Here is a 14,374-nt window from a genome sequence, read left to right as displayed (position 1 = left end):
ATTTCATTATACTTATAATGGAAGGTTTTGTCCTATCCTACCCGTTCGGCTAACGACCATCCACTAGTCAAGAGTGCGGTGGGTAAGAGTGGATACCCATTCAATCGCCATTTTATAGGTAATTTCCTTAAACACCCCTTATAGACCAGCTTCGTGAATGAGGCCTACTAACGGTAAGACTGACTTTTACTCATACATATATATATATATATATATATATATATATATATATATATATATATATATATATATATATATATATATATAATGTTAGACTTTTAATGTTATATATAGTATAGGGTGTATTTTATACTTTTAAAATACTATATGGTTAACTTTAACAATTACACTTTTAATTCAATTAAAAGGTTAACCTAAACTTTTATGGATTTATTAAATCTCTTTTAATTATACTCCTTAATTAATTAATAAAACCATAAGGGTGTGATTTGAACTTTTCAAAACATTACTAGAGTTTTAGAATTTAACATTTCTAATTAAACCTTTTAATCAACTTTTAAATTCCAAAACTTGAGGGCAAGTTTTGAAACATTTTTCAAAACATTAGGGTTTTAACTATTTAAATTTCAAAACAACAAAACTTTTGGGGTTCAAATTTAAACTATAAAACCTAAAGGGATTAATTTGAAACTATTCCAAACTTTGTCAAGAATATTCTAGATCACATAATTCAAATAAGGCAATTAACTATAATTGGTGGTTATCTAATTAGATCTAGTTCAAATTCTTGCAAGATAATGATCAACTAATTTCCATAACTTCACATATATCAAATAAGGTAACAATTATCTAATTAGATGACCAAAATCTTTTATTTTGACAAGGATAATCATAAGGGATTAATAAAATTCGAATTTTATTAAGTTTAAACAATTATGGTAATTATCCTAAGTCATAATAGGTAAAAATCCCGAAAATCCGCCTGTCTGACGAGTTGACTCGTCGAGTCAGCCTTGGACTCGTCGAGTCTGCATGGACTCGGCGAGTTCAGCCATGGACTCGGCGAGTCCAGCCTCCAGAATCCAAAAAATCGAATTTTCCAGTTATATCAAGCATCAATACAATAGAAACCAATCTAGGCTCTGATACCACTGATGGGTTTTGGTCATAAGACATCCTATGTGCTCATACAAACCCTAATGCTTGGATCTAGGTTTCTCTATTGTACATGCTTTGAATCCAAGACTATAAACCCTAATTCTAGCATACATATAATCATATTAACATGAGAATAAGTTTATAGTATTACCTTGATTGTTATGTAGCAATAACAATCACAAATCTCCTTGAATTGACTTTGGAAGGCTTAGAGTCACAAGTGTCACTCCTCTAATGGTTCACAAACACCATAAGCAAGAGGATGAAGAGGAGAGAGGTTGGAGGCTGCCAAAAACGTGTGTAACCCCTTACAAGAACCTTAGCCACGTTTTTGAGCCTTAAGGGGTCTTTATATAGTTGGGCTATTAGGGTTATCTAACAAGGAAACCCTAATTTGGACGCTTAAGCCCTAAGCAACCCATAGACTCCTTTAATTAAGCCCATGGACGATTTCCTTATGGGTTTCCCATTAGAATTCGTCCATCCCTTAATACAAGGCAATCCATGGCCCAAATTATAATTATCTTATAATTACAATTCCAGTCCCTTAAGTTTAATTAATCTCTTTTAGTCACAAAACCAATTACCAATTAATTATTGAATAATATTAATTAAACAATATGATTTCTCCTTTAATATATTATTCCCATAATATATTAATAAATCATATTTAATCCTTACTCTCCATAATTCATCCTATCAAGTTGCTTTGGTGAAGGCAACCCAAAAGGACCATGCACCATCGGGTCAAGTACATACCAAAATAGTTATGGACTTAGACACTAATCCAACAGTATTCTGTGACCAGTTCATCGGACTCGACGAGTTCATGTTACAGTTTCCATATTTGTTTTTATTCATTTAACATTTTTTTGTGGTTTGTGGTTGTTTTCTCTGTGTTTAATTTTGCAGAAAATGTTTAGAAGGGGACAAAGCTCAAGGAGAGACCAAGGGTATTTCCCTCGGTTCAACTTCCCCGAAATTGGATCCCAAGCTAACATGACTAGATGGAGAAAGAAACTTGAGACACTTAAGAAGAAAGAGTTCTATGTACCAGATGAATTGAATTGGACATGGATTGGGCAAGTGAGTTTGGAGGATTCTTTAAACCCATACTTAACAAAGGTCTTCATTCAAGATGGGATTCAAGTCACATGTGATGGATGGAGGAGGCTATTTCGGATTCAAGAACTGGTGTATCGAGAGTTATGTTTAGAGTTCTTTGCCACTATCTCATTCATGAGAGTGGATGGCTACTATAACCCCAATGCCTTGACATTTTGTCTTAGTGGGGAGTATCGACAATGTAGCATGGCAGAGCTAGGATAGAGGATGGGCCTTTATGACCAATATTTGGTCTTGACTGAGGCGTTTGGTGCGTTTTTGGATTGTTGCTACATAAGTTTCCCCGAAGGAATGAACTTTGGAAATTAGTGGTCCACAATAGCTAACACTGATATATCCCTTCCGCGGCTCAAGAAGGGAGCATATGGTCACCAATTCATCGCCTTATCCATCGTCTTATTGCAAGCACAATCAACATGAGGAAAGATGACGACAAGGTTCCAAAACTTGATGTGTTCTATTTATGGTCCATAATTATTCTGAATACTTTTTGCAATCTTCCTTATTGTTTGGCGAGGTACTTAAGGGAAGGAGCAGTAAAAGAGTGAAAGACCTCCAAAATTAATGGGGGAATGTTTGTGACAAAGTTAGGAAGATCGTATGGTATTCTTGAGAGAGGGGTTGCGAGAGTGTTAACAATGATTCCCAAACCTCCGTTCAATGTTATTCTTTTTAGGAGGGTGAAGATTATGGAGGACTTTGGTGGTGGTAATTTTGCAATACCGAAAGATGATGAGGTGATAGCTCCTGAACAACCGGGGAGAAGGTTTAGGACTAGGCACGAACATGCACATGAAGACCCACCGATAATCCCGATGGAAGAAGAATTACCGATGGATTGGTATAATGTGGAGTCTAGACGATATCAAGATGATATTAGGCAAGGTATTAACTACAATTATATGGCTCTTGCCCATATGATGAGCCACATACACATACCCCAGATGGATGGACCTGAGTACCCATACATTAGAAATTAGGAAGAAAGGTTGAATCATAGAAGAAGTGGAGCCGGAGGGAGCGGACTTGGAGGAGATGATGAAGAGGAGGAAGAATAATTATCCCTTTTTATTTTGTTTTTGTGTGGTTGTTTAAGACATTTTTTTATTTTGCTTGGTGTGTTTTTTCTTATGTTTGGGTAATGTTTGAACAATTATTAAGTAGGTTTTTAAGTTTGTTTTCCTTGTTTATTACGTGTGTTTGCTTTTGGTATTTGCATTTTAAGAGTGAGAGAATAAGTGCACGAATCGAGTGTGAGAAATAAACACGAGAAAATTGAGTCTAGGAGAGAAGATTAAGAGTGTTGAGTCCGGTCATTAGAGTAGTTACAAGAGTGTCTTTTACTGAAGGAAAATGAAGGGGAATTTCATTTTGACGTTATCCAAATACCCCAGAAGCGGGCCTGAAGCAGAAATTTTTTTTTGTCCATACAATGCCTAGTCGTCGAATCCATATCTAGAACTCGATGAGTCCAAGTGAAAAAATGCGACTTTTCTGCTATTATAAAGATAACTTGCCGAGTCTCCAGATGGACTCGACGAGTTTCTCAACATCTTATTTCCTGCTTGATGATTCGATGACCTTTGATGCTGGTTTTGATTATATTATTTGAAGACTATTTTTCAAGCATTTCCAAGAGCTTGTTCCTTTATATTTGGAGTTGTACACATGAGATTTGATGCCCGAGGTATGGATGAGTTGTTCTCATGCCTAAAGTCAATTGAATATGGAGCTTTAAATGAAGAAGATCAAGCTCGCCACTACTATCCTATGGGAGTTTGTTCCAATTCCCTCTTTACTTTTATGTTCTTATCATGCATAATATGTAATTGGGACATTGCATAAATTAAGTGTGGGGTAAGGGGTTTGTTATATCGGTTAATTTATATTTTTAGTCAATTTAAAAAAAATTTGCATTAAAAATTGCTGGGACTTAATTTAGAAAATTTGGTAAAGCAATTAGGATTCATGCTAATATTATGTTTGATGATTATATGAGGACCCAAATGTTTAGTTGAGCAAATATACGTTCTAGTGCATTTGTGACCCCCTTTATTCTAGTGGAATTATGGGACAAAACATAACCTCGCTTAGTTTGAGGGATGCAACATGTTTAGCATCGAGTACTTGAAATGTATCTAGAAAGCTTAAGCAGTCATTGCACACTAAGACTAATGCCTTTAACCAACAAGGGTTGAAGTTAAGCTCCCTTGCGTAAGCATTTAGGAATTGAGTGAAAAAAATGAAAAAAAAAAGTGAGATATAAAAAAAGAGAGAAAAATTACTAAAAAGTTGAAAAGGTTTTGGAGCCATCAAATAATAAAATTGAAGATAAAAGATCTGAAGAATTTCAAAAAGTTGAAGATGCCAAAAATCAAACAAGAAGGTGGTGAATTCAAGAAATCAAAGAGCAAATATTCAAAGAATTGAAGAATTCAAAAAAGAGCTCCAATGTGGTATCAAAATTTGTAATTTTTCTAGATTATGTGTGCTTGGGTAGCTTAACCAAAAATACCTTGAGGTTAAGAAAGTTTTTTGTGGATAGATTCGGAAGGATGCACAAAACGAGTGTTGTTCAAAAGAAGTGAGTGAGTGTTTATGAGGTTGTAAGTATTTAGGAGTAGGTGGGGTCCTTAGGAAAAAAATTTAGACACAAATGCACGCGTTGCGGTTTTGGCATAATGGCTAGGTTTGATTAGGATTGTCTTATGTGATATTAATGTGTTAAAACTTAATTTTGCTTGGGGGAAAGCAAAAATCAAGTGTGGGGTATTTTGATATGTGCATATTTAGTTATATAGTTTGTCTAATATCTTAGTACTTTTTGGCTATTTTGTCTCAATTATTGAACAAAAGGTACTTAATTATGTTTAATTTGTATTTTCAACCTAAAAGACATACTTGAGTTAAAAAGGAAGCAAAATTAGCAATTGGAAGCTCAGGAATTGAAGAAAGAAGAAATTGAGCTAAAAAGGTGAAGGACTCAGCGAGTTGGTCCTCAACTCGTCGAGTAGACAGGAATACTCGTAAACAAATCAAGACTTGTCGTACACGAGTTTTAAGTGATGGACTCGTCGAGTCGGTCAAAGGGACGCGACGAGTTTCCCTTGTTTTCAGAAATCTATATAAATGGCACTAATTCCCGAGACAAGGACTTTTTGTTGGATCTCTTTGTGACTAATTGGCAAATAGAAGGTTTATTCGAGCTCTGGAATTCGAAGATCAACCCTAGAGATCGATTTGGAAGAGATCGAAAGGCAAAACACAATCTCTTTTCTTAATCTTGTGCATACATTATGTTTTTACTATTGGATTTCGTTTTTTAGATGTTATTTGCTGTAGATATGAGCTAAAAACTCATTACTTCTGTTTGGATAGATAAACTTAGGAATATGATTTGATTTTATGGTATTTGATTGATTGAATTTGGTGAATTATTTTGTTAAGCTTGTTAAAGAGCCTTATGTGTTAAGAATAACCATTTTCTGTTAATTATCAAGTCTATTAAGTTTCATGAACATCCTCTTAATTGCTTGTTTCATATGATTTATGTGAAAACAATGTTATATGTCTGGCATTAATGAAAATGAACCCATGATTAATTAGAAAATATATAAGTTAATGTGTAAGCTTGTGTGATGAACAACCATACAAGATGTTGATTAAATTGATAAATTTGATTAACTAATATTATAAGTCTTACTTAACCCGAATTAAATGCTAGTAAACTTGTTAATTTAACCAATTGACCACTGTTTGAGTTAATTAGTTTGTTATGGATTAGTAATAGTGAACATGAATCTAATCACATTAGGAATCAGTAGCCAATGACAATTTAATCCATTACACTTGCCATAAAATCAACCATATTAGTTTAATTATTATCATTCCCTGTGTGCGATACCCTACTTGATTAAAGTATACCACTAATCGATAGGCACATTGTCTTTTGTGTGTTAAATTTAAGGATGAGCATCGGAACCGGGTACCCGCTTTTAGAACCGGAACCGCCTCGGAACTGGCGGTTCTGGAACTGGAACTGCCTTAAGCGGTTCTGGTTCCGATTCCTAAAGTTATGGAACCGCCTTAAGTGGTTCCGATTCCAATTCTCATTTTTTTCGGAACCGCTACCCGCTGGGTACCTGCCGAAACCGATATATATATATATATATATATATATATATATATATATATATATATAATAGTATTTCATATAAATATGTGTATCATTTAAACCAGTTTAGAATATATTGGTCTGATTTTGTCCCTCTTTGGTCCGAATTGATTCGATTTGGATCGAAGTAAGTTGCGGTTTTATCGACAAAAGTTAACAAAGTTAATGTAATCGGGTTACCCGCTCCCAGAACAGAAACCTCTGGTTCCGGGACTGGTTCCAAAAATTTAAGAACCGTCTAGAACGGTTCCGGTTCCGGTTCTAACTTTCTAGGAACCGCCGGTTCCGGTTCTCTCCAAATGAGGCGGATACCCGCCTATGCTTATCCCTAGTTAAATTTACATTAAAATAGTGGGACTAAAACTAATGCATTTCACATACATCAGTATAAAAGATAAAATGAACAGGATTTTGTAAATTGCTTATGAAAGAAAGCTTCGGAAACAAAGAGACAGTGACATGAGAGTACTATCGTTGGACATGACGAATATGACCGGGGACGAACTTCAAGTTATTTTGGCGATGAATGGGGAAGTGAAAAAATGTTACGTAAATCGTGGCTAACTTGTAGTTTTTTTTTTCAAGTTGTTAATCGTTTGGTGTGTGAGATTTATTTTTTTCCAAATTTATTTATTTATTTTTTAAATTGTAGGTTTTATGTTTCTAATTTGTTTTTTTTTAAATTTTAGGTTTTTTTAAGTTAAGCAATGTATGATATTTTTATTTTTAATTAATGAAATATTATCTTTTTTAAAAAAGATAATAAAATAAACCCAAAGAATGCAATGTAATGTTTTTTTAAATGAAGTTTTATGTGATTAAATTATTTATATAAAAAAAAAAAACAAAAAACAAAAAGTATGGTAAGAAACCACAGTTATGTGGTAAAAAGTGATATGATACACATTTTACAGTGAAGGAAGTGTGTCTTAGGCACCAACATTGACTAAGTGTGCAAGTGTTAGTTTGGTAGTTCTTCTTTGCCATAAACTTTTAAAAACTTTTTTAAATAGAAATTTTGAAAAGAAAAGCTTAGTGTGACAACAACTTTTAACTTTTATTTTCATAAAAAAAAACTAGGAATCCAAAGGTTATTTTCACAGCTTTTTAACTTTTAATTTTTAACCAATTTTACAAATTTAAAGCTAATACATACTTTTGTCAAACGTTTACGTATAAATAAAAAAATATTTATATATAAATAAAAGCTACGCACATCTTCTAATAGTTTCTAATAGTTTTACCAATCACACCACAAACTTTTTATATATTACCATAATATTTCTTGATGTTTTATGAGCGTCCACTCTCTTGCATCATTTTTAATACTTTTTATTTATTTCCAACAAAACATATTTATATATAATTAATAATTAATTAATTATATAACAAATAATAATCTTATACCACCATGTAACCAGAAAGACCATAAATTCGTGTATGTTGGTGTTCTTTTTTTTCTTTTACTTTAATGTTCTGTTTTGATTAAAAAAAGGGGTCCATACAAAATATTTTTTAGCCATACCTAATACAACCATTTAATGCTTATGTACGTTGTGTACATATTACTAAAAAAGAAAAAAAAAACACAAACATTCGACCATCATTACACACAGTCCATAGACAAATTTGCATATAAAACTTAATAATTCACATTCTGAATGTCGAGTATATATGTTTTCAAAGAACTTTACACCATCAACAATATTTATACAACATCCAGATTGTGTTTTTACATGTAAATCTCATTGTGTCTCACTTCTCAGAAGAGAAACACAAATTGTATGTATGTCAAAAAGGTATGATACCCACTTATGTTCTATCTTCAGTTTCAAAGCGTATTCTTCCATTCGACCTTTGTCGTATCGTATATGGTGTATTTGGTAGATAGCTTTTGAGGTACCTCCTGAATCTCATGGAAGTCATCTGTAACACAGAAGGAAGTCATACCAGTAAACAAAGTCCCATGGAGATGCACGTGGAGATAGCCTTTTCGGAGCAAATAAAAGAAAGAGTTCTTGTAGACATTTCGTCGAACAGAAGAAGGGCTCTTTTTAAAAAGATCGCATTTTCTCCTTTCAATGAATCAAGAATCCCACAGTTGATAATTTCAAACCGGACCCACCATCGAAATCTATGAACGTTCGCATTAAATATCTTGAATCTTGAATATGGTTGCAGGTCGTCATCACCAGAGACATATAATAAATATGGGATCAAATCAAAAGCACCCAAATAGCCATTTGACCAAACGAATTCCGTGGCAACACCAAAGTTTTTTATTATTGTATTCCGCCGCCGTCTCGGGTTTTCCGTCGGATGCCGTTCCGGGAACGGAAATGAACAGGCGAATACAAACAAAACGATAAGCTAAGCAAACGGCTGAGTATTACACCTGGGCGGGCCCCGCCGATCAACAAGCCGGCGCGTGTCGACACGTCACCACCATTCTCAATGGAAGCAAGCCATGTGTGTTTCTCCCGTATCTACTACACACCAAACCCCTTTCTCTATCGCCTTGAAATTTGAATATTTTATGAAAGCAAAGACTTATTAATTAGAAAAACCTTTAAATTTTGAGGTGTTGAACTTCCAATTCTGCCCTTCAGGTATTGGTTTAGTGTATGTTCAGTCCTTGAACACCCAACTTTTTCAGTTTTGTATATGTAAACTTCTTGTGCTCAACATATGTTAGGTAGTACTTATTTTTCTAACTTTCCTTGTAATCTTTGTAGTTAATATGAATTATGCGTTTATTTTTAATAACTTTACTTGTAATCTTTGTAGTTAATATGAATTATGCGTTTATTTTTAATAAATGTTAAAATAAAGTATATTTGACTACTCTCATCATTTGAAAAAAGAAATACCAAACGATATTCTTGTGTTAGATGATCTTTTTTTTTTAGCTACATGTAGTTTATGCTTAATTTTTCAACAAAACACGAATATTGGGATCAATAATTTCATATTAGAATAGATCAATTAAGAAAATATATTATATGATGTTATATTATTCATGATCACTTTGATTTTGATTTAAATTTTATATGTCCCACATAACAGTCACACCCACCAACCTCGTTTGATGACCACACTAGTGCTATTATATCAAGATTCAAGAGAATACAATTACTTTAATTGATTATGGGTGGATTTCGAATTTTTATTCTAGATGCATAATAACCTTTATTTTAATTTATAATGGTAGTTTAAGGGTTAGACTTTATGTGGAAGGCATCGTGCTATTACCAATCAATACTCAGTAGCATAATAAACTCTTTGTGTACTGCCTCTTATCAAAATTTTCATAAGACACACTAGAGGCATAATTATTGTGTCCAAAGTAACTTATCTATGCATAAGTTATGAGTAAAAGTAGGCCATACGAATAGATGATACTTTTGTAATATATATATATATATATATATATATATATATATATATATATATATATATATATATATATATATATATATATATATATATAGAGAGAGAGAGAGAGAGAGAGAGAGAGAGAGAGAGAAAACTCACTATAAATTTATTGCTTTATGTTTTCGTTTGAAGTAATATTCAATATAATATTATAAGAATTTAGTGATAAAGAACCGGTCAAAGCCCCTAAAAATGTCGAGCATTCATTATTTCATTTCCACTCTAACTTAAGGGACATCCGAAAAATTGCTTTGTCCTGGTAGCAATATAAGTACCATAAACAATTAGACGTCACAACTCATATATAAAGTGTGGGTTAACATGTTTAATTAAACGAATTGTTACTTTCAATCTAGCCAAACGTGTTAGATTTACATAAATGAGTTGACGTCAACTTGGTCAAAATTTTCATCCGAATTTAATAGCTAACTGTGTTTGGCCAATGTCAATCAATTTATAGTTTATGGTTAGTTAATTTGGATTATTTCTCAATTTATGTGTCATATTAGTGCCTAGGCCGTGCTGATCTTCTTCATATCGATCCCATTTTATCAGATGTCCCTGAAAAGATTTTATACTTGGTTACTTAAATTAAATACTAAAATAATGATATAAGTGTTAAAGGAACATAACTTCATTTGTGCTAAATACTAAAATATTGACTTAATTCTATTTTATTTTGAACGTAAGTAACATTAAAATTGAAGCCTGTAAGATTTGAATTTAAGTAAATTTAATTTTAAAATATCTTCAATGGACGCAACCTCAAATGCTATGTTTCAGTTCTTGATTCTAGTATCGGACGACAACCATTAATACCAATTGATCATCACCGGTCATTTTACATGAAAAATCCGAATTCATAACTTCAAACAAATTTAATAGGAGAAAAGTTATAATAGTTAATGGGTCACAAGTTAACAATCCAATAATCGAAGGACGATATATGAACTTTTCCCTCGACGAAAATGAAATTGAAAAATGAAATGTTAACCCGCCAACACCGAGCAGGCCAACAGACAACAACATCCTTCATTTGTCTCACCCAATCCAACTCTCTACTATAGAGAGAGAAAGACAGAAATCATCACAGAATTTGAAATTGGGGATTAAATTAAATCTGAAGAATCACATAAAAATGGGTTCATCGTCTCCATCAGCAACACCATATATGAGTGGAGAAATCAGAAGCGGAAAAAGATCACAGATTAGTCCAACCAGTTATGATTTCTCCTTCAAGATTCTGGTCATCGGAGATTCAGGCGTTGGTAAAAGCAGTCTTCTTCTCAGTTTCATCTCCACCTCTCAAGATCCTCTTCAAGATGTTTCTCCTACTATTGGTAACTCGATTTCCATGTATCTTCATGATTTTTTTTTCCCAATTCTTTTTGGTTGATTTATGGTTTTTTTTTTTTTTTTGGATTTTTGTCCACTACCCAATACATATAATATGAAAGTAAATACTATGATCTTGCTTCAAATTTACGGTGTTCTATAATTTGGTTTTTATTCAATACACTGTTCTTAGTTCTGTTTTCTTGTATTCATTAATATATTTGATTGATTAGCGATTACCCCATAGATCCCCACCCTTTCTTGGAATCACAAGGTTTCTTGGATTTTTATCCATTATCAGTACATATTTTGATTTTTGGTTTCTTGGAAATATTTGTAGAAGATTGTATTGTTGCGAAGTAAAGATGTTTTATAATTGGATCTTTATTTATCACGCAGTCCTACATTCTGTTTTCTTCTCATGATGTAAAGATTTTCTGGTTTCTTAATCATTATTCTACGTATAAAGCCAGACCTTTTTCTGTATTTTTCTGATTCGTTTTTGAATTATTTTTGTTGATTCATATGGTTTCTTTGATTTTATACACTATCCAGTGCATATATTATTTTTATTTGGAAATTTATCTACAATCTTGTATTTTTAGAGAGTCGGTTGTTAATCTTGTTTCAATTTTTTCTAGCAAGTGTTTGGTCCCTTTTTTTTTTTCCTGTTATATAAATTTTCATGATATCTTGATTCATTTTAATGGATTTTATACTTTTATTCACTCTACCAAGTATTTTTATTCGACTTTCTTTCACTATCCACTGTGTTTTTTTATCATGTTTTGCTTGATTTCTTGATCATGGGCCTTTTTTTGGAATTTCACTAAAAAACCAAACTCTGTACTTGTACGATCTTATCTTGTTTTCAATTATTTAAGAATCTTGTACTAATGAATTCATCCCCCATGTTCTTGAATTATTTATTTAGTAGACAAACTGAAGTTTGATTTTTAAAAGAAAACATGTAAATCATTTGTGCTCTTCTAGTTTTACCTACCCATGTGAATTGATTCAGTTAAGGTTCCATCTTTTTGTTTTTTCAAATAAAATACGAGTATTTGCATGTGAAAAGAAGATACCACACATGTTTAGATAAACATAAATATCGCATGCTTTATTTGTTCTTGATATTATTCGTTTGTTCAATAATTTTGCACCTTGTCTGATTTTTGATATGCACATAGGCTCTATATGTTGTAATGTCTTGTCACAAATCATTTTTTTTATTTTAGTTTTATCAATTATGAATCATTTCTTTTTGGTTTTTGCCTTCTAATAGGTGTAGATTTCAAGATGAAGATGCTCACAATTGAAGGAAAACGACTCAAACTGACTATATGGGATACAGGTAACTATATTTAAATATGTTCATATGAATCTTTTTAGACTTTGGAAAATCCACCTCACAAAAAAAGTTTTAAACTTAAATTTCTATGTGCTAATTATTTCTTGAAACGATTTTTCTACTCCAGCTGGACAGGAGAGGTTTGGTACACTAACAAGTTCATACTACAGAGGCGCACATGGAATCATTCTTGGTAAATTATCAAACTTTATGCAATTCACAACAATCTTACATGATTTTAAGCTGATGAATGACTGATTTATACTTAATATATATCTTTCTTGTTATCAGTTTATGATGTTACTCGAAGAGAAACATTTACAAACTTATCAGAAATATGGGCTCGAGAAGTTGAACTTTACTCCACAAACCCTGATTGTGTCAAGATTCTAGTTGGAAACAAGGTTGATAGGGTAAGTCAAATAGTCATCACATTTTTTTTTTAATATCTTTATTTATAGAAAATCGATTAATGTAACTCATGAATATGATGGAACATTTCAGGATGTTGAAAGGGCTGTAACAGTTGAAGAAGGAATGGCACTTGCAAAGAAGCATGATTGTTTGTTTTATGAATGTAGTGCTAGAACAAGAGCCAATGTGCAACAATGCTTTAAAGATCTTTCCCTAAAGGTGCACTTTATTTATATTTTCTTGATTATCAGAAACTATTACCAATTTATCACCAACATTGTTACTGATGGAGAAGTTTTTAAAAATTTCAGATACTTGATAAACCTGGTTTACTGGAGCAGGGATCGGTGTTAGTGAAGAGACAAATCTTGAAGGAGAAACAACTTTCTATGAAAAAAAGAAGTGACAATTGCTGCTCTTAATGGAATCATGTTGTTTGCTGTTTCTTTTTTGTGATGATCGAATGGTCAAATCTGCTCTCCATGGTCAAAGCAAGTGAGATGGTGATTTGTTCCTGTAAACACCTGGCGTGACCATATGTGATAAGAACTGGGAGTTGATGTATAATGTTTAGTAGGTTAAAATATATAGGTATATTTTGTTCTTTATTTGTTGAAATCTTTTGGCCTGATATGGTCTTTGTAGAGTTGACCTCAAAGTTTTTGGATGGATTGAGAGTCCGAATGGGTGATAGTAAATAGTAAATAGTCGTTTTGTAATACAGCTTTCAAGCATATCAGATTTTCTTGCTCATAAGTGTAAAAGTTGTCGATCTTATTTTTGTAACGAATACATAAGTTATACAATCCTTACATAGATATATAACAAGGGTAAAATCAAATCTAAATGATCCTAATAGGCGATTTAGATTCATGAGGCATGCATAAATGCATATATAACCATAAGACCACAAAACCAAATAATGTAAGGTATGTCACGCATTTAAAATCAACCTAAATCCTCTACTCTAATATCTTATTTCCCAATCTCTCATGTATTGTCCTTGATCTCTCTAGTGAAATATGTTTCCCATCTTTTGGGGAGGTTTAAATCTCTTCAAGGGATGACAATGCAACCCAAAAGTTCCCATATCTCATAGATTTCCCATGCCACCTCTAAGGATCGTGTTTAACTCACTAAGGGTTTGCATGACCTATTCTCAACGGTTAGATATCCAAGCTAAGTGTATATAAGTGTACAGACCACACTAATCCCCAAGTCCCACAAGAAATGAATCTAGGATAAATGATAAATTTTATATATAACACAAGAAATTAATGAATGAAGGAACATGTTGTAAGAACTCCCACTTAGAGGAACTCTTTAATCAGACTCTTATCTTTGGAAATAAGTATATTTAAACACTTGTAAACACAAATTGCATATATATATTTATCATTAAAATACATATTGATTGAAAC

The 14,374-nt window shown here is 32.5% G+C and overlaps 1 protein-coding gene and 1 non-coding gene across 2 annotated transcripts; one reads left to right on the top strand and one right to left on the bottom strand.

The window, feature by feature from the left end:
* Positions 1-10,323: 10,323 nt before the first annotated feature.
* Positions 10,324-10,424, bottom strand: LOC145013404 (U6 spliceosomal RNA). Its single transcript, XR_013664965.1, has one exon. It is a non-coding gene; the product is annotated as a U6 spliceosomal RNA (small nuclear RNA).
* A 428-nt stretch (positions 10,425-10,852) lies between these two features.
* LOC145013264 (ras-related protein RABC2a-like) lies at positions 10,853-13,709 on the top strand. Its single transcript, XM_078972068.1, has 6 exons — positions 10,853-11,193; positions 12,474-12,542; positions 12,667-12,732; positions 12,831-12,952; positions 13,044-13,172; positions 13,265-13,709. The coding sequence occupies exons 1-6, from the start codon at positions 10,992-10,994 to the stop codon at positions 13,373-13,375; spliced, it is 699 nt and encodes a 232-aa protein (XP_078828194.1). The 5' UTR covers positions 10,853-10,991; the 3' UTR covers positions 13,376-13,709.
* The last annotated feature ends 665 nt before the right edge of the window (positions 13,710-14,374 follow it).

Source organism: Lactuca saligna, chromosome 8, assembly GCF_052625555.1.
Source record: "Lactuca saligna cultivar CGN05327 chromosome 8, ASM5262555v1, whole genome shotgun sequence".
In the NCBI taxonomy this organism is placed as follows: domain Eukaryota; kingdom Viridiplantae; phylum Streptophyta; class Magnoliopsida; order Asterales; family Asteraceae; genus Lactuca; species Lactuca saligna.
Note: the sequence above shows the minus strand (reverse complement) of the source record. Positions and strands in the feature narration are given on the sequence as shown.

Coding starts and splice junctions, on each gene's coding strand:
- LOC145013264 (XM_078972068.1), top strand. CDS start 10,992: ATGGGTTCATCGTCTCCATCAGCAACACCATATATGAGTGGAGAAATC. Junction 11,194..12,473: donor AGATGTTTCTCCTACTATTG/GTAACTCGATTT, acceptor GCCTTCTAATAG/GTGTAGATTTCAAGATGAAG. Junction 13,173..13,264: donor TTAAAGATCTTTCCCTAAAG/GTGCACTTTATT, acceptor TAAAAATTTCAG/ATACTTGATAAACCTGGTTT.